At 37.7% G+C, this 24,741-nt stretch overlaps 3 protein-coding genes across 3 annotated transcripts; 1 reads left to right on the top strand and 2 right to left on the bottom strand.

The window, feature by feature from the left end:
- Positions 1-7,816: 7,816 nt before the first annotated feature.
- Positions 7,817-11,629, top strand: LOC115969783. Its single transcript, XM_031089394.1, has 2 exons — positions 7,817-8,692; positions 10,712-11,629. Exons 1-2 carry the CDS (start codon positions 8,412-8,414, stop codon positions 11,304-11,306), a joined length of 876 nt encoding a protein of 291 aa, XP_030945254.1. The 5' UTR covers positions 7,817-8,411; the 3' UTR covers positions 11,307-11,629.
- A 218-nt stretch (positions 11,630-11,847) lies between these two features.
- On the bottom strand, positions 11,848-14,355 carry LOC115969884 (L-lactate dehydrogenase B-like). The gene is made up of 2 exons (XM_031089519.1): positions 13,566-14,355; positions 11,848-12,533 (listed from the first exon to the last, which is right to left on the bottom strand). Exons 1-2 carry the CDS (start codon positions 14,172-14,174, stop codon positions 12,090-12,092), a joined length of 1,053 nt encoding a protein of 350 aa, XP_030945379.1. The 5' UTR covers positions 14,175-14,355; the 3' UTR covers positions 11,848-12,089.
- Positions 14,356-16,055: 1,700 nt separating this feature from the next.
- On the bottom strand, positions 16,056-18,290 carry LOC115969942 (L-lactate dehydrogenase A-like). Its single transcript, XM_031089584.1, has 2 exons — positions 17,462-18,290; positions 16,056-16,703 (listed from the first exon to the last, which is right to left on the bottom strand). Exons 1-2 carry the CDS (start codon positions 18,068-18,070, stop codon positions 16,260-16,262), a joined length of 1,053 nt encoding a protein of 350 aa, XP_030945444.1. The 5' UTR covers positions 18,071-18,290; the 3' UTR covers positions 16,056-16,259.
- Between the last annotated feature and the right edge of the window lie 6,451 nt (positions 18,291-24,741).

The raw sequence follows: 24,741 nt of genomic DNA, 5'->3' as shown, positions 1-24,741 counted from the left end.
AACAGCAGAAGAGGCCCAACAATAGAGAAGATGAGAAGGAAATGAGGGGCAAAATGGTAAAGAAACAAGGAAACAAGCCCAGCAGGCTGAAGCAGCAGGATTGATAGCCAACAATCCAATGAAAATAAAAAGAGGTAAAGAATGAGTAAATGGGCAGAGGAAGCCCAAGGAATGAAATAGTAAACTCATGGGAATAATAAGAGGTAAAGAAAAAGTAAATGAGCCGGGAAAGCCCAAGGAATGAATTGGTAAACACAATAGGTTGGCTTAATGGCCAATAAGCTAAAAAAGGTAATGAGAGGTTAAGGTGTAGTAAAAGGGTCGAGAAAGCCCAAAGAATTTAGTAACAAACTCAGGGATATAGCAAGTGAACCATGTTTAGACACTTAATAAAATTGCACTGGTTTGCTAGAGGAGCTGATGGATGGGTAGGCTTCCCCTTTCAATTCATTGAATGTGATCCGGACATGAGACAAGTTTAAACATAAACATACACAAACACATATATCCTTATTCCCATTGATGACATCAGATATTAGAGTCCAAGATGGAACCTTTTAAAGAAGCAATAGATAGAGAAAAGAAGGGGGAGAAGAAGATGTTCTATCTCCTTGTTTTACATTAATTTATTATGTATAAGTTAGTTTTTGTAAGAGGTGTTAGAGTCATCAGCAATAACTGAATCTCCAGTAACTACATTTCTTTAGAGCCCAAGTAACTGCCTGACCAAACTGACTCGATTCCAAACATATATAAGTTTCTTAATTTGCAAGTTTCAATCATCAAATGAACAATATGTTTTTCTGTTGTGTATGGAGGATGGAGGTGCATATATGCAAACTCTTTAAATTCATTGAAATACTTATGAGATTTTGGCCAAAGAACCTTTCAATGCATGGCCTACGTCCTTGTGCATTGGGGAGAGTTGTAATAGAGATTTTGTTTATTTGTTGTACAAGCTAATGGTATAGCTAATTAATTAAATATGTTGGAGGTATGGAGTATTTCAACCACAATATACATCAAAGAAGCACCAAGCAATGCGTTCTCTAGAAAACCATTTACTCCGATAAAAAAAAAAAAAAAAAAAAAAAAAAAAAAAAAAAAAAAAAAAACAAACAAACAAACAAAAAACAAACAAAGAGGCCCAGAATCCGATTATCCAACCTGTAAAACTATTATGGGTCCTACTACTAACAAACAAATCAGATTATCACCTAAAAAGGACTTACAAAGCAGCAAAGGTAGAGCACCCTAGACTCGAGCTTGAAGTTACCTCTTCGACGACACGTTGTGCAGCTTTGTCCTCATACCCACCATCCTCCTTGTGCAACTTCAACCATCTTTGTTTGTGCAATCAAGCTTAACCTTCATGTAACTACTTTCTTTTTTAATCTTTTATGCTAAGAGTTGGTTTTAATTCCTAGGGTTTGGTTATTATTCCTTTTCCTACTATTTTATGATTTTATATATAACATCATCCCTCAAAATCTTAATTCTATTTCATGGAGGAATTGCATATTATAATAATTTTATAATTTTAGAGATTTCATTGTAGTTCTTTAAATTTTAAAAATCAATTAAACTATGACTAAACTTGAAGGATCAATACTATTTTATTTTGTTTTGTGCAGAGAAGTCTTTCTCCATTGTGTGGAGCATATAAAACTTGTTTTTTTGCATCTAGTTTAAGGAGGCCTCAATTATCAAAACCCTTGTAGACTTGCTTTACCCCCAATAAGCTACTCCACCAAGTGCTTGATAAAATTCCTAAGAGAGAGCACAAAATAAAATAAAACATGGGTAAGAGAGGAAAAACTAACAAAACACCAAATGTGTCACCTGGGTTTCACAATCCAATCTCATTGAGGGAAGAAGCTACTAGGAGAAAGCAAACCAAAACCAACTCTAAGAATGCTAAATTCATGTTAAAACTTGAACACTTGCAGTAACTAGCAACATGGGCCAGTGGGGGGCCTGTTATTCCTTAATTAAGTGCCTTTTTTTGGGCAGTGTTTGGCCACTATAACAGAGGCCAAGGGGGAGTCTACTGACCCTTCTCTGTTTTCATGCGAGAGGTTTGTATCTAACTCACATTTATGTTGTAGTTATTTTATTTTTTTTAGTTGGTAATTGCTTGTAAGGGGCTTGAGCTTAGTTTGAAGATTATTTGATGGTTAGCTCTTACATAGATGGATACAAACATATTTCATGCAATCACATTCACCTGAAGATTAAAATTTTTCTTGTTGAATAGTAAATTGTTTCCATATTTTTTTGAATGCAAAACTAGAGCTTGGAGTTAGAGAACATATGAGAAATTTTCTGGAAATGTCTTCTTTGCATTACGAGTTTGTTGTTTGTTTGAATTTTGAAATGTTACTAAGTAGATAACTAAGAGTAACTGTATTGTGTTTTAATTAGTGTAGATTATACACTGTACAATTAAAGGGATTCTATAATAAGAAATCGACATTTTTCATGCCTAGATTTCAACTTGTTGTCTATGTAGAATTTTGGTAGTTAAAATGAAGGTTTCTGTATGTATGTGCGTGTGTGTGTGTATGCGTGCGTGTGTGTGCATGTATGCGTGTGTGTGTATTCCCATTGATGGTATCAAATATTAGAGTCCAAGATGGAACCTTTTAAAGAAGCAATAGATAAAGAAAAGAGGGTGGAGAAGAAGATGTTCTATCTCCCTTTTTACATTAATTTATTATGTTTAAGTTAGTTTTTGTAAGGCGCGTTAGAGTCATTAGCAATAACTGACTCTCCAATGACTACATTTCTTTAGAGCCCAAGTAATTGCTTGACCAAACTGACCTGATTCGATTCATATATAAGTTCCATTAGTATTAATTTGCATGTTTCAATCATCAAATGAACAATATGCTTTTCTGTTTGTGTATGGAGGATGGAGGTGCATATATGCAAACTCTTTAAATTCATTGAAATACTTATGAGATTTTGTCAAAAGAACCTTTCAATGCATGGCCTATGTCTTTGTGAATTGGGGAGAGTTGTAATAAAGCTTTTGTTTATTTGTGTACAAGCTAATGGTAATGCTAAATAATTAAATATGTTGGAGGTATAGAGTATTTCAACCACAATATACATCAAAGAAGCACCAAGCAGTGCATTCTCCAAGAAACCATTTACTCCGAAAAAAAAAAAAAAAAAAAACAAAAAAAAACAAAAAAAACAAAAACAAAAACAAAACAAAAGAAAATAAAGAGACCCAGAATCCGACCATCAGACCTGTAAAACTAATATGGGTCTTACTACTAACAAACAAATCAGATTATCATCCAAAAAGGACTTATAGAGCAACAGAGGTTGAGCACCTTGGACTCGAGCTCGACGTTACCTCTTCAACAACACGTCATGTATCTTCGTCCTTGTACCCACCATCCTCTTTATGCAGCCTCAACCATCTTCATTCGTGCAATTTAGTTTAACCTTCATGTAACTACTTTCTTTTTTATTCTTTTGCGCTAAGAGTTTGTTTTGATTCTTAGGGTTTAGTTATTATTCATTTTCCTACTATTATACGATTTTATATATAACATCATCCCTCAAAACCTTAATTCTGTTTCATGGAGGAATTGCCCATTATAACAATTTTATAATTTTAGAGATTTGATTATAGTTCCTTAAATTTTAAGGATCAATTAATCTCTGACTAAATTTGAAGGATCAATACTATTTTGTTTAGTTTTGTGCAGAGAAGTCTTTCCCCATTGTGTGGAGCATATAAAGCCTTTTTTTTTTTTTCCATCTAGTTTAAGAAGGAGACCCCAGTTACCAAAACCTTTGTAGATTTGCTTTACCCCTAATGAGCTACTCCACCAGGTGCTTGATAAAATTCCTGAGAGAGAGCACAAAATAAGAGAAAACAAGGGCAATAGAGGAAGGACTAATAAAACACCAATTGTGTTACCGGCGTTTCACAATCCAATCTCAATGAGAGAAGAAGCTATTGGGAGAAAGAAAACCAACACCAACTCTAAGAATGCTAAATCCATGTTAAAACATGAACACTTGCAAAAGCTAGCAACATGGGCCAGTTGGGGGGGGGGGGGGGGGGGGCTACTATTCCTTCATTAGGCAGGGTTTGGCCACTGTAATAGAGGCCATAAGGGAGAGTGCTGACCTTCCTCTGTTTTCATGCAAGAGGTTTGTATCTAACTCGCATTTATGCTGTAATTATCTTTTCTTTTCTTTTTAGTTGGTAATTGCTTGTAAGGGCTTGAGCTTAGTTTGAAGATTATATGATGGTTAGCTCTTACATAGATGGATGCATACATATTTCTTGCAATCACATTCACTTGAAGATTAAAATTTTTGTTGTTAAATAGTAAACTATTTCCATATTTTTGTTAATGCAAAAGTAGAGCTTTGAGTTAGAGAACATATGAGATATTTTATCGAAAGGTCTTCTTTGCATTATGAGTTTGATGTTTGTTCGAATTTTGAAGTGCTACTAAATGGATAATTGAGAGCAACTGTATTGTGTTTTAATTAGTGTAGGTTGTACACTATACAGTAAAAGGGATTTTATAATAAGAAAGAGACATTTTTCGTGCCTAGAGTTCAACTTGCTAACTAAGTATAATTTTGGTAGTTAGAATGAAGGTTTTTATATGTGTGTGTGTGTGTGTGTGTGTGTGTGTTTGTAGCAAATGAACCATGTTTAGAGACTTAATAGAATTGCACTAATCTGCTAGAGTAGCTGATGGATGAGTACGCTTCCTTTTCAATTCATTGAATTTGATCTGGGAAATGAAGCAAGTTTAAACATAAACACACACAAACACATATATCCTTATTCCCATTGATAACATCAAATATTAGAATCCAAGATTGAACCTTTTAGAGAAGCAATGGATAGAAAAAAGAGGGGGGGGGGAGAAGAAGATGTTCTATCTCTTTGTTTTACAAAAGAATACAAAAAGAACCAAAATTCGACTATCCGACTTGTAAAACTATTATCAGTCTTACTACTAACAAACAAATCAAATTATCACCCAAAAAGGACTTACAAAGCAGCAAGGCAAAGCACCCTGGACTCGAGCTCGACGTTGCCTCTTCGACGACATGTCGTGTAGCTTTGTCCTCATTCCCACCATCCTCTTTATGCAGCCTCAACCATCTCCGTTCATGCAATCCAGCTTAACCTTCATGTAACTACTTTCTTTTTTATTCTTTTGTGCTAAGAGTTTGTTTTAATTCCTTGGGTTTGGTTATTATTCATTTTTCTATTGTTTTATGATTTTATATATAACGTCATCCCTCAAAACCTTAATTCTGTTTCATGGAGGAATTTCCCATTATAAAAATTTTATAATTTTAGAGATTTGATTGTAGTTCTTTAAATTTTAAGAATCAATTAAACTATGACTGAACTTAAAGGGTCAATACCGTTTTGTTTAGTTTTGTGCAGAGAAGTCCTTCTCCATTGTGTGGAGCATATAAAGCTTGTTTTTGTGCATCTAGTTTAAGGAGTCCCCAGTTACCAAAACCCTTGTAGACTTGTTTTACCTCCAATAAGCTACTCCACCTAGTGCTTGATAAAATTCTTGCGAGAAAGTACAAAATAAGAGAAAACATGAGCAAGAGGGGAAGGACTAATAAAACACCAAATGTGTCACCTAGGTTTCATAATCCAATCTTATTAAGAGAAAGCAAACCAAAGCCAGCTCTAAGAATGCTAATTCCATGTTAAAACATGAGCACTTGCAGTAGCTAGCGACATAGGCCAGTGGGGGGGCTGCTATTCCTTCATTAGGTGCCTTTTTTAGGTAACGTTTGGCCACTGTAACAGAGTCTATAGGGGAGCATGTTGACCCTTCTCTATTTTCATGTGGAAGGTTTGTATCTAACTCGCATTTATGCTGTAGTTTTTTTTTTTTTTTTTTTTAGTTGGTAATTGCTTGTAGGGGCTTGAGCTCAATTTGAAGATTATTTGATGGTTAGCTCTTGCATAGATGGATGCATACATATTTCTTGCAATCACATTCACTTGAAGATTAAAATTTTTCTTGTTGAATAGTAAATTGTTTCCATATTTTTGTTAATGCAAAAGTAGAGCTTTGAGTTAGAGAACATATGAGATATTTTTTGGAAAGGTCTTATTTGCGTTACGAGTTTGTTGTTTGTTTGAATTTTGAAGTGTTACTAAATAGATAACTGAGAGCAACATTATTATGTTTTAATTATTGTAGGTTGTACACTGTACATTAAAAGGGATTTTATAATAAGAAAGATACATTTTTCATGACTAGAGTTCAACTTGCTGTCTACGTAGAATTTTGGTAGTTAGAATGAAGGTTTTTATATATACGTGTGTGTGTAGCAAGTGAACCATGTTTAGACACTTAATATAATTGCACTGATCTGGGACATGAGGCAAGTTTAAACATAAACACACACAAACATGTATATCCTTATTCCTATTGATGACATCAGATATTAGAGTCCAATATAGAACCTTTTAGAGAAGCAATAGATAGAGAAAAAAGGGGCGAGAAGAAGATGTTCTATCTCCTTGTTTTACATTAATTTATTATGTATAAGTTAGTTTTTGTAAGAGGCATTAGAGTCATCAACAATAACTGACTCTCTAATGACTACATTTCTTTAGAGCCCAAGTAATGGCCTGACCAAACTGACCTAATTCCAAACATATATAAGCATTATTAACATTAATTTGCATGTTTCAATCATCAAATGAACAATGTGCTTTTCTATTTGTGTATGGAGGATGGAGGTGCATACATGCAAGCTCTTTAAATTCACTTAAATACTTATGAGATTTTTGCAAAAGAACCTTTCAATGCATGGCCTATGTCTTTGTGCATTGGGGAGAGTTGTAATAGAGATTTTGTTTACTTGTTGTACAAGCTAATGGTAATGCTAAATAATTAAATATGTTGGAGGTATTCCCCTTCTCTCTCTCCTCTCAAATCTCACGCTCTCTACTCTCTCTCTCTCTCTCAAATTTCCCTCTATCACTCTCTCCATCTCAACCCCCTCTCTCCTTCAAAACCCGATCTACATCTCTCTCTCTTAACCACCGTTTCTTCACCACACATTCCATGAAGTCACTACTTCCATCAACCCAACCCACATATAGTGAAATTGTTGAATCTAGAAACCCAAATCAACCCACATCCCTCTCTCTGATTTTTTATGGTGTTTTGATCCCTGATTGGCTTTTGTTTATGTTTTTCCGATTGTTGTTAATGATGCGGTTATGGGTTTAGGTTTGAGATTTTGTTGTGATTTTGGTGGTTGGGGGTTAAGGTTATGGGTGGTGGTGACAGTAGCTGTGGTTGTTATGGCTATGGCAGTGGTTGAGTGGGTTTTGTGGTTAGTGGGTTGTGGTGGTTTTTTTTTTTTTTAGGTTTTTTTTTTTCATGATCTCAATTGGAGCAAAAATCCAAACCCCTCATCTAAATCCATTTCTCAAAATCCAAACCCATTTCTGCTCCGATTGCGATTTGGGTTTGAGATTTTGAGAAATGGATATAGTTGAAGAAGGAAGCATTGTCTTGGGTTTTTTGGGGGTTGGGAAGAAGGTGTGGGACGGCAGATGGAGAAAAAAAAAAAAAAGAACTAACGAAGAAGATGATGAATAGGAAATCGAGTCTTAAAGACTCGAGTTCCTCAAGAAATCGGCTCTCTTAAACTTGATTTGCTATAGTAAAATTGAGTCTCACATACTCGAATTGTTAGTTTCCTAAATAGTTTGAAAACGTTGCTAACTAATAAAATCGTTTGGGTTTGTAGTTATTTTGAAAAAAAATCCCTCAGCCTCCCCCACGCCAGAAACGAGTACCCTCTCTCACGCAGAAGAAACAAACGCAGCGTCCCTCCCTCAGCCTCCTATCTCAGTGCCTCTCTCAAGCCAATGCCACCATCGCCTAGCCCTCTCTCCCCTTCGCCCAGCCCTCGCTCCGTCTTGCCCCCTCTCCCATCACCCAGCTCCTCCGTTTCGCCCAGCTGGGTTTTCAGAGTGACTTGTCGCTGCTCATCTCGGCCAAGGTGTGGCGTGAGTTTGTGATTTTTAATGTGGGTATGTGATTTGTGATTTGTGGTGTTTGTGACGTGGGTTCGGTGAGTTTGTGATTTGGTTTTTGGGTGGTGAGGGTTCCGATTTGTAAAGGTTGTGGGTGCCGGTGATGGTGGCTATGACTGTGCTGTGGTGGTTTATGTTGGTTGTTGGCTATGGTTGTGCTGAAGCGGTGGTGGTTTGTGATGGTTTATTGAATTGAATATATTATTTTATTAAAACCCCCAGTTATCAAAACCCTTTTAGACTTGTTTTACCCCCAATAAGCTACTCCACCAGGTGCTTGATAAAATTATTTGATAAAATTATTGAGAGAGAGCACAAAATAAGAGAAAACATGGGCAAGAGAGGAAGGACTAATAAAACACCAAATGTGTCGTCACCTGGGTTACACAATCCAATCTCGCTGAGGGAAGAAGCTACTGGAAGAAAGCAAACCAAAGCTGGCTCTAAGAATGCTAAATCCATGTTAAAACTTGAGCACTTGCAGAAGCTAGCGACATGGGCCAGTGGGGAGGCTGCTATTCCTTCATTAGGTGCTTTCTTTGGCCAACGTTTGGCCACTGTAACAGAGGCCATGGGGGAGCGTGCTGACCCTTCTCTGTTTTCATGTGAGAGGTTTGTATCTAACTTGCATTTATACTGTAGTTTTTTTTTTTTTAGTTGGTAATTGCTTGTAGGGGCTTGAGCTCAGTTTGAAGATTATTTGATGGTTAGCTCTTGCATAGATGGATGCATACATATTTCTTGTAATTACCTTTGCCTGAAGTTTAAAATTTTTCTTGTTGAATGGTAAACTGTTTCCATATTTTTGTTAATGCAAAAGTAGAGCTTGGAGTTAAAGAACATATGAGATATTTTATGGAAAGGTCTTCTTTGCACTACGAGTTTGTTGTTTGTTTGAATTTTGAAGTGTTACTAAATAGATAACTGAGAGCAACTGTATTGTGTTTTAATTAGTGTAGGTTGTACACTGTACAGTAAAAGGGATTTTATAATAAGAAAGAGACATTTTTCATGCCTAGAGTTCAACTCGCTGTCTATGTAGAATTTTGGTAGTTAGAATGAAGGTTTCTATGTGTGTGTGTGTGTGTGTGTGTGTGTGTGTGTGTGTGTGTGTGAGTATCGCAAGTGAACCATGTTTAGACACTTAATAAAATTGCTCTGATCTACTAGAGGAGCTGATGGATGAGTAACTGCCTGACCAAACTGACCTGATTTCAAACATATATAAGTTCCATTAGTGTTAATGTGCATGTTTCAATTATCAAATGAACAATATGCTTTTCTATTTGTGTATGGAGGATGGAGGTGCATATATGCTAACTTTTCAAACACACTGAAATACTTATGAGATTTTGGCAAAAGAACCTTTCAATGCATGGCCTATGTCTTTGTGCATTGAGGAGGGTTGTAATAGAGATTTTGTTTATTTGTTGTACAAGCTAATGGTAATGCTAAAAAATTAAATATGGTGGAGGTATGGAGTAGGTATGCTTTAGGCATTCTACTGTGCATAAATAGCAGGACATTTTAATGAAGTTTGAAAGACTGGATTAAATGAGAATGTTCTTTTGCAGTTAGCCTTCAAATAGGTTAGAGAAAACTGATATGATAAGTGGTTGGTATTGTCTCCATCACCTTCAGTTACTTGCAGAGTATTTGGAATTACAACCATTCCCAAATGCAAATGAAGTTTATGTGAGAACTTGCATGGGAATCTTGAAATTCCGTAACACCCTAAGACTATGGAGGAAATAGGCATCTGGAATTACTGTCCAATCCCCAGTGCCCAGGCTCATCCATCAAAATAAGCAAATCATGAAGCTTCATGGCATCAACTAGAACATGCACCTGGGGTTTTGCATCTCTAATCATGAACAAATGAACTTCTAGCATTGTCCCATTTGCAAAGCAAAGTCTCTTTGGTGTAAAGTTTTCTTAGTTCAGTGTTGACTTATCTTAGTAACATTATTTATGAGTCACTACTCAACCTTTATCTAGAAATGATAAATTAGATGCACATTACCATGACAATGCTAAGTCAACCTTGCTGGAAACTCCCCGAAAAATGGAATTGGTGTGTGTTTCCTGCCTACTGGAAGTATAAAGCATTAATGCCTCATTTCCTAATTCATCATCCTCTTGTTTTTTGCTAGAACATATGATTTGACTAGAAATTTTTGTAGTGATCTTCCTTTCTTATTCTTTCAATGTGGCTTTAATTAGTTTGGTGATTTTTTCATTAAAAGACTTGCATTTAGAGTATAATATCATGTAAGATGTAGGATTATGAAACTTAAATAAAAACATTGGTCTCAAATTGATTAGCAAATATGAAGCATCAAACAGTTTTTACTTCCCACTGTATGGATTGTATGATTTTCTCTTTCTTTCTTTCTTTCTTTATTTTTTTGTTGATTACCTATTTACATAGAACCAAGAACCATGCAATATACTTGGTAAAAGGATTTTTTTCTACCACTTTCATATTACACTTACATGTGCTTATTATGAGTTAATTCTAGTGGCAAAATATGTCACCAACACTGGTTTGCACTTAATTTAATTTTGAGCTCCTCTTTCATAGTAAATAACATGTAGAGTGGCCTTGATTGCCACATAATTGAATTGCAGATGTGAAACAATTCTTCAGCCTGGGTTTAACTGCACCGTTCGAATTGAAAAGAATAGGGCAAGGGCAAGGCATAGACGCAAGAAAACTAATGATTTCACACAGAACAACGTGGTGTACAAATGTCACTTCTGTTCACATTGGAATCTGAAGAGAGGGACCCCAAAAGGACATATGAAAGAGATATGTCCCTCAAAAGCCAAAACATCTTTAAAATCAGAACCTGCAAAATCCAGGCTTCGGAAGTGCACTAACTTGGAGAAGGTTACGGGAGACAAGAATGGTATCAATAAAACAGATGAGATTTCTTCACCAGCACTAGCTAAGGAAATTCCAACTACAGATAGTCCTGTAACTCCATTGGTGAAAACTGGTACTACCTTGTTGGAGTCAAGAAGGAGAAAGAGGAACCGATCAGCATCCAAGAAACCACCTGGAGCTGAAAACAATTCTACCCCAATAGATGCAGAAAAAACTGTGAGCATGTCAAATAAACGAAGAAAAAAAACTTGGACTGGTTTGAAGGAAATTGCTGAGAGTACCAAGTATGATAGCGCTCGAAACATCACTAATTTGGCAATCCCATTCTTTACATAAGTGGGGAACTTCTCTTTTAATTTTTTTAAAGATTTTTTTGAGGTTAGCAAATTCCTCTTTTTTTTGTTTCTATCTTTCTTTTTTGAGAATATCAAAAGTTATAATTTTGTTACACTTTAGTAGATCAATACTCCCAGATTGAAATCACTATATCAAAAGCGCTTTTAGAGGTGTAAATCTGTAGTTATTTTTTTGTGTTGTAGAGAAACAGAGAGCATCTTTTATTTCTTGTGAATCTCCAAATCCACCAAAATGTTATTCTGTGTAACCTGTTAGCAACTTACAAACTAATGATTCGACACTGATGATAGTTCAGTCTCAAAGATGCTTTAAAACATTTTGTATATTATCTTTAATACAGGTTTCTAATACTTGTACCCCTTGTGAAAGACTGAGAAATAGTGTTGGGTAGTGTGCTTCGTGGCTCTGTAGAATTTTGATTGTATATTGGTCTACTTCTTTCTAATCGGTGTTCAATGAATTTTTAATACCCCAAAGGATATAAGGTTCAGAACACCATTAAAAAATTCAATAGCCTTCCTTCTTTTTAATACTAATTAATTGATTAAAATAAAAGCACTAAATGGGTTTACTAAACATAAACCTGAAATCCACTCCCAAAAGATAACATACACAATAGGCATATTGGGTCTCTAAGAAAAACACAGGACTATCATAAGTAAACTAGACAATAGTGAAATAAAAGCAACCCAAAGAAGTTCAGAAAGGCCCAAAAGACATGCAAATATGCAAATTAGAAGTAAAGGTCAACCATGATGTGCCTCATATTCCCAACTGGCTTTGCACATCCAGGATGGTATTAGCAGAGTCTCTAAACCGTTCGGCCTCCTCATCCGTGAGATGCACATTGGTCACACCCAGGACTCCACCCCTACCAAGCTGGGCTGGCAAGCTCAAGAACACGTCTCCACCTTCAATCCCATAGAAGCCATTAGCAAAAACCGAGACTGGGTGGATCTTCCTCTGGTCTCTCAGTATGGATCGAGCCAGGTTAGCCACTGAGTACCCAATAGCCCAGGATGTGTACCCTTTCAGGCTTATCACTTCATAAGCACTATCTATTACTTCCTTGTGGATCTTCTCCAAGGTCGCCTTTTCGTATGCAATTTGTTGATTTTTTAGGAAGCTCAATATCGGCACACCTCCAACACTAATGCTTGACCATAGTGCCACTGAGCTATCACCATGCTCCCCAACTATGTAAGCCTGCATTAATTATTACAACCAAGTTTATTTAATACATGGCCCAGTCTACTAAATTAAGCAAGTACCATAAAATTACAACAATTTTTTTTTTTTTTTTTTTTGAGGGGGGAATTACAACAATTAAGATAATTTGTTGGCCTGGCATTCTCATTCCTCATTGTTTTATTACGTACAAACTATAGAAAAAGAACAAAAAGACCTGGTTACTAAATTTAGCATTCAATACATGGTCAGTTGACTCAATTTATACTTGGCTCTTGGTCCAATAAATAATGTAAGTATAACTTTAGAAAATGAATTTACAATTACAGGTTTTTAATAATAATAATTATATTAAAAAAAAAAAACCTAACTTTTTGTTAATTAATACTATAATAAAGAAGAACCTAATCACAGTTAATGGAATCAGATTAAGAATAACATAAACAAATTACAATATGAAATTATGTAACAACAAAAAAATCTCTAATCCAATGCAGATCATCCACTACAAAGCACCATTTCCATTTTCCCAAAGGGACTCTCCACGTTTTCCACGTAATGGTTTGTTTCTTGAAACTGTTATTCACATGATGTAATGGACATGGATTAAAAATTCAACCACTTTTTTGTCAGAGCACCTTAATGCGTACTCCCCTCCATGGATTAAAAATTCAACAACTATTAAAATAAGATAATTATAAGGTAGTAACATAATTGCGTATTTTTTTGGTACATAAATTTATGGTAAGATTTATGGCACACTCCCACTATTCAATAATTTCCTTTCAATAATTTTCCTTAAAGAAATTTACATGAGAAATGCTAACAAATATCCTTAACACAACGGTTAAGAATTTAATTAAAAAAAATTTTATGAGAAAAGAAAAAAAATTAATATTTTGATAATTTTTTTTATTTTTCATAAAAATAATATCAAAACTTTGTTAAAATAAATTATTAACGAGTTACTAAGTGCACTCATTAGCTTAACCCCAAAAGCATAACCCTTAAAAAAAGAAAAAAAAAAAAAAAATGGGACAAGTGACTGACCTGCACATCCTGAGCGTTGACGTCAAGATGATCGGCGATGAGGAAACGAAACCTGGAGGAGTCAAGATTGGTGCCCGACCCAATAACCCGATTCGAAGGGAACCCAGATAGCTTCCAGGACACGTAAGTGAGCACATCAACGGGATTGGAAACGATAAGCAAAATAGTCTCAGGCGAGAAACGAGCCAAAGGGGGAATGATATTCTTAAACAGGGCCACATTCCTCTGCAGCAGATCGAGCCTAGACTCGCCCGGGTTCTGGCGGGCCCCAGCAGTGACGATACAGAGATCAGATCCAACGGTGAGCTCGTAGTCGACAGAGGCATGGATTTTGGTGCGTGGTAAAAACGCAGCAGCGTGTTGGAGGTCGAGCATCTCGCCACGTAGCTTGTCGGGGTTGGCGTCGATGAGGACGATCTCGTCGGCTAAGTCTTGGGTCAGAATGGTTTGAGCTATGGCCATGCCAACGTTGCCGGCTCCAATGACGGAGATTTTGGTGTGGCGCTTAGCTGGGGAAGGGAGGCCGGCGCGTTGGATGGGCTTGAAGAAGGCCTGGGTTAGGTCCAGCCCTCCTGGACCCAGTGACGAAGATGAACCACTGGGGTGCATTCTGATCCAACTTTTGTGTTTTGCTTTGTTTGTTGCAGAGGGGGGGTTAGGGGGTTTTATATGTGTCGGAGAGTGAGAAAAAAGGAAACAAAGAAAGAAGGCTGGCAAGACAATGGTTGAGCTGCGTAATGGGGTTTTTCAGTGGTCAAAGAAATGGCCCAATGTTTTCCTTTTATTCTTCCTGTTCTATATAGATGCTGCTGACTACCAGGAAAGTTTTTAGTGTTGAGTGGACAATAAACGTGTGACTGGTGGACTATTCAACGGTTCAACCGTTTCTAAATAAATAAATAAATATAAAAAAAATTATAATTAGTGAAAATGTGAACTGTGATACATCAATTTGTACTAACTTGGATCATTGCTCATCAAATCAAAGAGACTTATCAGCACTTATTTTTAGTGTGGCGGTTGTTATATAAGTATATATTATTTATAATGCGATGATTATTTTATAAATATAAATTTTTGTGAAATGTGAAAAATAAGAGGCGAAGTTTAAGTGAGATTTGAACACATATATACTTAAATTATTTTAAAATCGAATTCTATATCAGACTTGGTTTAGGTCCAATGCATTAGACTTAGTCAGATGGTAATACGTGTCTAAAAATGGACACATATCATTATCTTAACGGGTCCATTACTACTAGACACTGGACCTAAATCTGACCCTTCTATATCGAAGGAGTAAATGATTGATGATCCAGCTTTTTCTTGATACCCAATTTAGTCTATGGGCGACTAACAACGGTTTTCACTTTCCTTTTCCATTATGAAATTTGTATAATTTAGATTTTATTAGATTACTACTTTTAGAATGCTTTTTGTACAGTTTATAAGTATAAATTTTTGTGAAGTATGAAAAATAAGGGGCGAAGTTTAAGTGAGACTCGAACACATATATACTTAAAATATTCTAAAATAGAATTATATATCGGACTTGGTTTAGGTCCAATGCACTGGACCCAGTCAGATGATGACACGTGTGTAAAAATAGACACATGTCATCATCTTAACAGGCCCAATACTGTTGAGATTTTTTTTGGCTAAACACTCGGTATTGGGATTTGATTTCATATTGTGTTGTTGCTAGTTGTTGGGTGTTGCTCGGTATATTGTGTTTGGAAAATAAGAAAGTGCAAGAATTCTAAAGAAAATAAAAGAAAGTGAGGATTCTTTTAAAAAATCATTTTCTTTTAATTAATCTTTTCAGAATTTTTTTGTCTGTCATGGATTTCTTTTATTATTAAAATGCTGATGTGGCATTTATAATATTTAATTAACTGATTTTATATTATTATGTTAGCTGCATGTGTGCCAAGAAGGCAAACCGTTTGTCATATAAACATTTTCCGTTAGTGAGTTAACGGTAAGGACTAAATTAACTATAAGTTAAAAATAACAAAGACCAAATTGACCATAATCTCAAAATGTATGGACTAAAATAGTGTTTTCGCCTTTATAAAATTAATAAGACTCATTTTATTCAAATGTTTGCAATATAGTCCTTCTATATTTTATACCACATTGGACCTGTTGCCCATCCCTTTAGAAAAGTTATAACTTTTGTAAAAAGAATTTTATTAATGTGTGCCCTAAGGGCACACAATAGTAAACCAATTTTAGAAAAAAGTTTATCGACAACTTTTTCAATTTCTAATAAAACTTTTCCTTAAATGAATTTGTTAATGTGTGTCTGGATCCTTTGTAAAAAGCACTTATAATATTTTTAAATATAAATTTCAATAATAATAATAATAAAAAGTTTTCAAGACAGAAATTGACCTATTGGCCAAAAATTAAAGCCAATATAAATGAAATACACAATATCAAGTAATCTTGCTATACTGTAAAATAGATTAGGAAACCATTAAAAAATTCAATACGCTTTCTTTTATTAATTCTAATTAATTGATTAAAATAAAAACATTACTTTAGAAAGTTAGATCAACTAAACATAAACTTGAAATCCACCCCCAAAAGATAACATACACAATAGGCATATTGCGTCTCTAAAAAAAATTAAAAATAAAACATTCAAATGGAAAGGGATTCAAAAGTAGGGATCCACTATGATGTGACTCATATTCCCAACTGGTTTTGCACCTCCAAGATGGTTTTAGCAGAGTCCCTAAGTTGGTGAGCCTCGTCATCAGTCAAATGCACATTGGCCACCCCCAAGACTCCACCCCTACCAAGCTGGGCTGGCAAGCTCAAGAACACGTCTCCACCTTCAATCCCATAGAACCCACTAGCAACGACCGAGACTGGGTGGATCTTCCTCTGGTCTCTTAGTATGGATCGAGCCAAGTTAGCCACGGAGTACCCAATAGCCCAGGATGTGTACCCTTTGAGGCTTATTACTTCATAAGCACTATCTATTACTTCTTTGTGGATATTCTCTAAGGTCTCCTTTTCGTATGCAATTTGTTGCTTTTCTAGGAAGCTCAATACCGGCACGCCCCCGACACTAATGCTTGACCATAGTGCCACTGAGCTATCACCATGCTCCCCAACTATGAAAGCCTGCATTAATTATTACAACCAAGTTTATTAACAAGTTAGAGTCTACTAAATTAAGCAAGTACCATTGCATTACCTAAATTAATTTAATTTGTTAATCTCTCATTCATATCCTTCATTCTTTTATTATAAATATATAAATATATATATATATATATATATATTAAGAGAGAGAGAAAGAAAGAAAGAAAGAAAATCGACTAAATTTATGGCTTAATAGTCAATGCATGGTCAATTAACTAAATTTATAGTTGACTGTTGGCCCAATAAAAAAATACAAGTTAGAATAACAAATCTATTAGTATTACCAATATATATATATATTTGGAGGCCACAATTGTAAATTGAATTCACTGATAATTGTTTTTTTTTTTTTTTTTTTTTGAACAAGGCAGATGTTAATTTTGAAAGTAGCCTGAGGAAAAAGAAAATCCAATTAAAGCTAGAGATAGCTAGGTTTATTCAATTAGGACAAGGCTTTCAACATACGGACATGTCCGTTTATGTTTCACTTTTTCAAGTCACAACCTAACCTTTTTTTTTTTTTTTTTTTTTTTTTAAGGAAGAACCTAATCACATATGTTATAAAAAATAAAAAAATAAAAATAAAAATCGGAATAACATAAACCAGATACAATATGAAATTCTGTAACTCCAATGCAGATAATCCGCAAAACTCTAGCCAAACCCTAAGCATCAGTGCATTACTACATTTTTTGTGAGAGAATCTTAAAAAAAGAAGAAGAAGACAAGTGACTGACCTGCACATCCTGAGCGTTGACGTCGAGATGATCGGCGATGAGGAACCGAAACCTGGAGGAGTCGAGGTTGGTACCCGACCCAATAACCCGATTCGAAGGGAATCCGGATAGCTTCCACGCCACGTAAGTTAGCACATCAACGGGATTAGAAACTATAAGCAAAATGGCCTCCGGCGAGTAACGCGCCAGCGGAGGAATAATACTCCTAAACAGAGTCACATTCCTCTGCAGCAGATTGAGCCTAGACTCGCCTGGGATCTGGCGAGCCCCAGCAGTGACGATACAGAGATCAGATCCAGCGCTGAGTGCGTAGTCGACAGAAGCCTGGATTTTGGTGCGAGGTAAAAACGCAGCAGCGTGTTGAAGATCGAGCATCTCGCCACGTAGCTTGTCGGCCTTGGCGTCTATGAGGACGAGCTCGTCGGCTACGTCTTGGGTCAGAATAGTTTGAGCTATGGCCATGCCCACGTTGCCGGCTCCAACGACGGAGATTTTGGTGTGTCGCTTAGTTGGGGAAGGAGGGGCGGCGCGTTGAATTTGCCTGAAGAAGGTCGGGGTTAGGTCCAGCCCTCCTGGACCAAGTGATGATGCTGAACCACTCTTATGCATTGTGTGTGTGTGTGTGTGTGTGTGTGTGTGGGTGCGTGTGTTTAGTACTGTTTTGTGTGTAGATTGTGGTGTAAGGTTTGTTTCTTTGTTGCAGAGAGCGTTGGGGATTTATATGTGTTGGAGAGAAAGAAAGAAGGGCAACACAACGGTCAGCGGTTGAGTTTGAGTGGGGAGAACGAAATGCGATTTTCAATGGTCAACATTCTAGAAGGCATGGACAAGACTTTGGGACTGCGAATCTGAACCTGCCCAACAGCTTCATTTATTTGGGCCGCCAAGAAAAAAAAAAAAACATAAAATACAAGGACCACGCGCCTTTTTAACCTGTTGAGAATTTTGAGTGCAGGACAAATAACTGTGTTTAAACTTCTTTCTTTTTTTTTTTTTTTTTTTTTTTTGGAGAATATGGGATGTTTGATAGAGGAGTTTGAGTAACGTTGTTTGTAATTTTTTGAAATTCGTGTAGGTAAAAATGTGTATAATGTTGTATAAAATGTGAATTTGAAATTGTATACCAACAGGATATATTGAAACATGTATAGATGAATAAAATATAGATAGTGTTATACTTTTTAAAGATAATTAATTTTTTTTAAAGAAACAAACTCACATAAGGGAGAGGGAGTAGAATTTTAACACAAAATCACACCACAACTCCACTCAAAAGTTATGGTAAAGAAGATAATTAAATTTAATGTAGTTATGTGTTTAAATTTAATTAGAGAATATAATATATTGTACATAAAGTACTGTATCTAAATTTTAAATGTGAATATATTATATATATGACCATATAGTTTCCATTTATTTTATTTTATGGAATTGTTAATCTTCCTCTCTCTAGTATGTTAAATCAAGAGATTAATGCTTTTTTTTTTTTTTTTTTGGTTTCTAAAATTTTTTTTATTTATTTTTATATAGAGTTTCAACATATGACGTCCACAATTAATGTGCTTGAATCATTCACAATCTTATGAAATATGTGAGATTAGAGTGCATTATAACCAGGGACGGAGCCATCATTAGATTAGGGGGGCAATGGCCCCCACAATTTTTATAATAAAAAATTATTATATATGTGTACTAATTTTATCAATTTTGTTCTATAAAATTACATTTTGTTTCCCTTAAAACGATAGCATTGATTCTTTTAAGCATAATGCTATACTCACAAACTTTTTTACAATATTTTTACAAACTGTTTTGGTAGCTGTAAGGACACGATTTGGTGACGAACCTAAACAGTATTGGGTTCGTACGTAAAAGGCCCAGACAATATGATTTGTAGAGCGTGGGTGTAAAGAGTTAGGTTAACTGTGGTATCTACCTCCAAGATCTTCTCTCAAGCCCATACAAGGTTTTCCTTCTTTTTCGTTGGTATAATCAGCGTTTTTTTTCTTAAGTCCCTAGTGTTACTCTCTCTCTCCTCCTTCTTACTTCTTTCTCTTCAGTTTTATGAGTGTTCTTCTTTTTTCTCGATCCCCCTCTTCATGTTCTTCGTTTAGTTTATATACTCCCCTTCGCGATCCATCCTCACCGAACACGTGTAGATTGTGTCCGGGGGATTTCTTTCTGTCCCATCTGGCACCTCCTGGAACTTCCTATGGGCAGCTGTAAGGCTGCTTCCCTACTGCTCAGGTATCACCTCCACATTAATGCGGCCAGAGAGTTGGTTGAGAGGTCATTAATGCGGAGGCAGCTATAGTTTCAGATATTTGTTTGCCTTATCTCTTTCATCTTTAGTCGGCTGCTCCACCCTTTGAGATGACCTAATTCTGAGATCTGATCGCGGTGAGACCACGGCCTGATCGTCCTCGGACGCGATCGTCCTCGGACGCATACTGCCAAGGAGCATGACGTCCTCGGACGGGTATACGGCCTCGGATGGGCCACTGGCCCAACAATCCTCAACCAATTCTGAATCCTATGGGCCTATCAACCAAATGATCCCCACAATAGCCCCTCAAAATCCTACTTTTCGACTCCTCAGGAGAAAAGGTGGGTTTTGACGTCATGAGCCTGCACCTGTGCGCGTTTCGGGGCATGCCCCTGACGCTTCAGCGCCCCGATTTTGGCAGCATTAAATTCTGACAACTCCCTTGTCTCCCACGTTCGACGGTTAGATCCAAATCAAACGGTAGGGGGTTTCTCTTGTTTTGTGAGCGGGAATTTCGCCGCTCACAATCTTCACATGACTATAAAGGCGTTCCCAAATTAAACCTGTACCTTACCCTTAATGGTTACGCGGTTCCAAGGCCTATACACTGAACCTGCCTTCTTCCTGTCTTCACTATTCTCCTGGCGACTACAAATAATCGTACGTTGTCCGAGGTCCTTCCTTTGAACCTGTAAGTCCTCTCGAAGCTTTTACCATTTTTATTCAAAATCAAAAAGTTTTTTTTTTTTTTTTACTAAGTTTCTTTAGAAAAAATGGGGAAACAGAGGAATCCCTTTCGGTGTCTCGTTGACTCCGAGGAGGGTATTAGAAACTTCCGCATGAAGTACAATATCCCACCAACGGTAGGGATGAGGTATGCGGCCCAAGGGGAGTGGGTTGACGCCAGGCAAACTGGGGAAGTGGTTATCCCCATGATCGCCTTTATTGAAGGAGGGATGACCATCCCCATGGGTAGTATCACTAGGGGTTACCTTAATTTCTTTAGGCTATCCCCCACCCAATGCGCTCCCAATATGTTTAGGATTCTGGGAAGCATAGACGCTCTGAATCAGAGAATGGGTCTAAATCTATCCCATCACGAAGTGAATTGGGTGTACAGCCTTCACCGCCTAGCTGACCAGGACTACTATCTCAAGTCGAGATATCCTGAATTAAGGTTGATTCAGTGCCTCCCTACTTCAAATAAGCACCTAAAAGAAGATTTCCTCATTTTTTCTGGGGAATGGCATGATGGTTTATCTTGCCCGACAGTGGAGGGAACGCCAGGTGGGTGCGAAGTTATAGACCTATGCTACTTAGCTCATGATCACATTTTAGTCACCTTTATTATTTTCGCGTCTCACAATTTTTAACTTTAAAATCAACGGTCTTGCAGATAGACGCTACACGAAGCCCAATCTCAGATTGGTCAATAAAGCGAGCCTAGACAGATTATTGAGAGCTGAAATATACGTGAACGAGGCTGATGGTCAACTACGAGCAGCACATTTAATTCTCGGATATACCCCCCTTTCTTTTGGCTTTCAGGCGCCGAAGGGCGTGATTAGGGCACGCGATCCTCGGCTTCGCCGTGTCAGTGTTGCCTACGAAGGATTCATCGTTCCAGAGGGTATTCTACTTCCCGAACACACACCTCTCACAGAACCTCTTTCCGTGGCCAGCGTCTCAGCGGGGCTTTCTTCACTTTCACCTTCCCTCAAGAAAAAGGTGACCAATAGGAGAAGGAAAAGGGAAACAAGCAAGCAAACCGTTGTTACAGTATCGGGATCCACGGACGATTTTGAGATTTTCGATCAGCCCTCAAACCCCGAGGAAAGTTTTGACGAGATGGGGGTAAAAAGGATACCCCAAAAAAGCCTAATGGAGCTGATAGGAGGTCAACAGGGAACGTCTGCACCTGCCCAAACAGTACCATCCCAGGTTTTATCTCTTCCAGCCAGGTCTTCTCCTCCAGTCCCCCGCCACCCTCCTCAATCATCTCCGCAAACAGCACCGCCAAGCACTGCCGAGCCAGAGAAGCGCAGAGAGCAGAAAGGTAAGGGGGTGGCAGATGCGAGCAAATCCCGTCCCACTCGAGAGGAGGATGTCCAACGAGCGGCAAAGCAGCAGAAAACCAGACAGCCCTCTATGCGGGGCCAAGAGAAATCCGATTTCCCACATCCCGATTCACAAGCGTGGCTGCCAGTTCCTATGCTCGGTGGGGAACCCCTGCGAGACGATGCCTCTGTAAGGGATTATAACGGCGGCATAGGGTGTCATGTGGCCTCGGCCATAGAGGAGGCCTTATTGCTCCCAAAGGATATGGCTGAGCTAAAGAATGTGAGGAAGAATCAACTCATCCTTGACAATAAACGATATTTGGGCATGGTGAGAAGCTATCTTTTATACTGCTTCATTCTGTGACTGTTACTTACTAATGCGCACTTTTCATTAACTATAACACTAACTCACCCCCCCTTTTTATTTTTTACAGATCATCCAAAATACCTTCAAGCTAGATGAGATGCTCAATGCTTGTTCCAACCAGCTAGATGGTGAAAGGAAAAGAAGGGTAATGGCTGTTCAAACCTTGTCCAAATCTGAACAGGATCTAACCGTCGCAAGGAAAAAGCTACAGGTCGAGGAAGAAGCTCGCAAGAGTGCTGAATCGTCATCAGAAGGCTACCAGAAGCAGGCCGAGGAACAGGCCAAGCTTCTGCGCGAGGCGAATGCTGAGCTGAAGAAAACTCAGGAGCAAGTTCTTGTTCTTAAGAAGCATCTAGAAGAAACTCAGAGGTTAAGGGAGAGAGCCGAAAAGCTTAAAGAACAAGCCGAGAAAGCAAAAATCGAGTCTGAGAAGGCAATGGGTGAAGCCGAGCAGAGGGGCTACGAAATCGGGATAGCTGAAACTGAGAAAGCGTTAAGAGCCGAAGTTCCGGAGGTTTGCCGCATCTTCTGTGCGAGAACCTGGAGCGAGGCTCTTAACCGTGCTGGGGTTGAAGCCTCATCTGAACTACGTAAGCCAGAGAGCGTATATTACCCCGAAGCGATACGCTCCTCAGCTCCTCAACCACACCAAGCTGATACTCCAGCCCCAGCTATTAACCCCAGCGAGGAGGTTTTACCTCGCAACTCCCCTCCAGGAGCTTCTCCAAACAAATCCACCACTGCTTCGAAGACATATACGGTCTCACAGGGTTTTCAACAAGAATTGGACTCCACAGTTCAATCGGCTGGGGGCATCATCAAGAAGTAAAAAGATGGAAACTGCTTTGTAATTTTAATTTAGACACTTAGTAGAGGACTTTCTCGCTTACTTTCTTATCATTCTGATGGTTCTAAGTTATCTTTACACTTACTTACTTTGTCGTTGTAATTTTGGATGGATTCATTTCAGACGCCTCTTTTATTGTACGCCAATCTTGTATTCGAAGCTCTCTCTTTCTGACTCCTTAACGAATGTTCATAGGGCATTACTTTTACTAAGATTATGATTTAGAAAACTCATCACCACTCTTTCTGCCATTTAATAATTCAATGCACAACTTAGCAGGTAAGTTTCTACCGAATTAGTGGTCTAAGGATTTGACATAACATAGTTTCTGTTTAGCAATTCAGTATGAATGACAGGATGTTAATTTCCACTAAGTTTGCGATCCAGGGACCTGGCATAACTCAGTTTCTGTTTAACAATTAAGTATGAATGATAGGATGTTAATTTCCACTAAGTTTGCGATCCAAGGACCTGGCATAACTCAGTTTCTGTTTAACAATTCAGTATGAATGATAGGATGTTAATTTCCACTAAGTTTGCGATCCAAGGACCTGGCATAACTCAGTTTCTGTTTAACAATTCAGTATGAATGATAGGATGTTAATTTCCACTAAGTTTGCGATCCAAGGACCTGGCATAACTCAGTTTCTGTTTAACAATTCAGTATGAATGATAGGATGTTAATTTCCACTAAGTTTGCGATCCAAGGACCTGGCATAACTCAGTTTCTGTTTAACAATTCAGTATGATAGGATGTTAATTTCCACTAAGTTTGCGATCCGAGGACCCGGCATAACTCAGTTTCTGTTTAACAATTCAGTATGATAGGATGTTAATTTCTAAGTTTGCGATTTCAGTATGATAGGATGTTAATTTCCACTAAAGTTTGTTTAACAATTCTAATTTCCACTAAGTTTGCGATCCGAGGACCCGGCATAACTCAGTTTCTGTTTAACAATTCAGTATGATAGGATGTTAATTTCCACTAAGTTTGCGATCCGAGGACCCGGCATAACTCAGTTTCTGTTTAACAATTCAGTATGATATGACAGGATGCGGGACTCATAGAATGCATATTTGACGTAAGTTAAAAGAGAATATTTGAATTAAAACTTCTTTACTAATAATAATACCTTCTGAGATTATTTACATTCCAAGGATGGAGTACAGGTTTTTCGTCTAGATCCTCTAGATAATAAGCCCCTATTCCAGCTACAGAAGTAATTCGATACGGTCCCTCCCAATTGGGTCCCAGTTTTCCCCAGCTTGGATTCTTAGTGGCCCCCAGGACCTTTCTCAGCACCAGGTCGCCTATGGCTAACGGCCTCATCCTCACATTGCTATCGTAGCACTGCTTGAGTTTGTGCTGGTAGTAAGCTAGCCGAACCATCGCGCTTTCCCTCCGTTCTTCAATCAGGTCTAAACTTTTTTCCAACATCGCATCATTATTACTCGAAGAGAATGCACTGGTCTTTAATGTCGGGAATCCAGTTTCCAGCGGAATAACGGCCTCGGCTCCATAGGTCATGGAGAAAGGAGTTTCTCCCGTCGAACGCCGGGGCGTTGTCCGATACGTCCAAAGCACATGTGGGAGTTCCTCCACCCATCTTCCTTTCGCGTCGTCTAGTCTCTTCTTAAGCCCATGGACAATGACTTTGTTAACAGCTTCAGCCTGCCCATTGCCTTGCGGATAAGCTGGAGTGGAATATCTGTTTCTTATTCCCAGTTCTGAACAGTATT

The sequence above is a fragment of the Quercus lobata genome, chromosome 12 (assembly GCF_001633185.2).
Source record: "Quercus lobata isolate SW786 chromosome 12, ValleyOak3.0 Primary Assembly, whole genome shotgun sequence".
NCBI classification, from domain to species: Eukaryota; Viridiplantae; Streptophyta; class Magnoliopsida; order Fagales; family Fagaceae; genus Quercus; species Quercus lobata.
The sequence above is the reverse complement of the archived record's forward strand: the minus strand, read 5'-3'. Positions and strand labels throughout refer to the sequence as shown.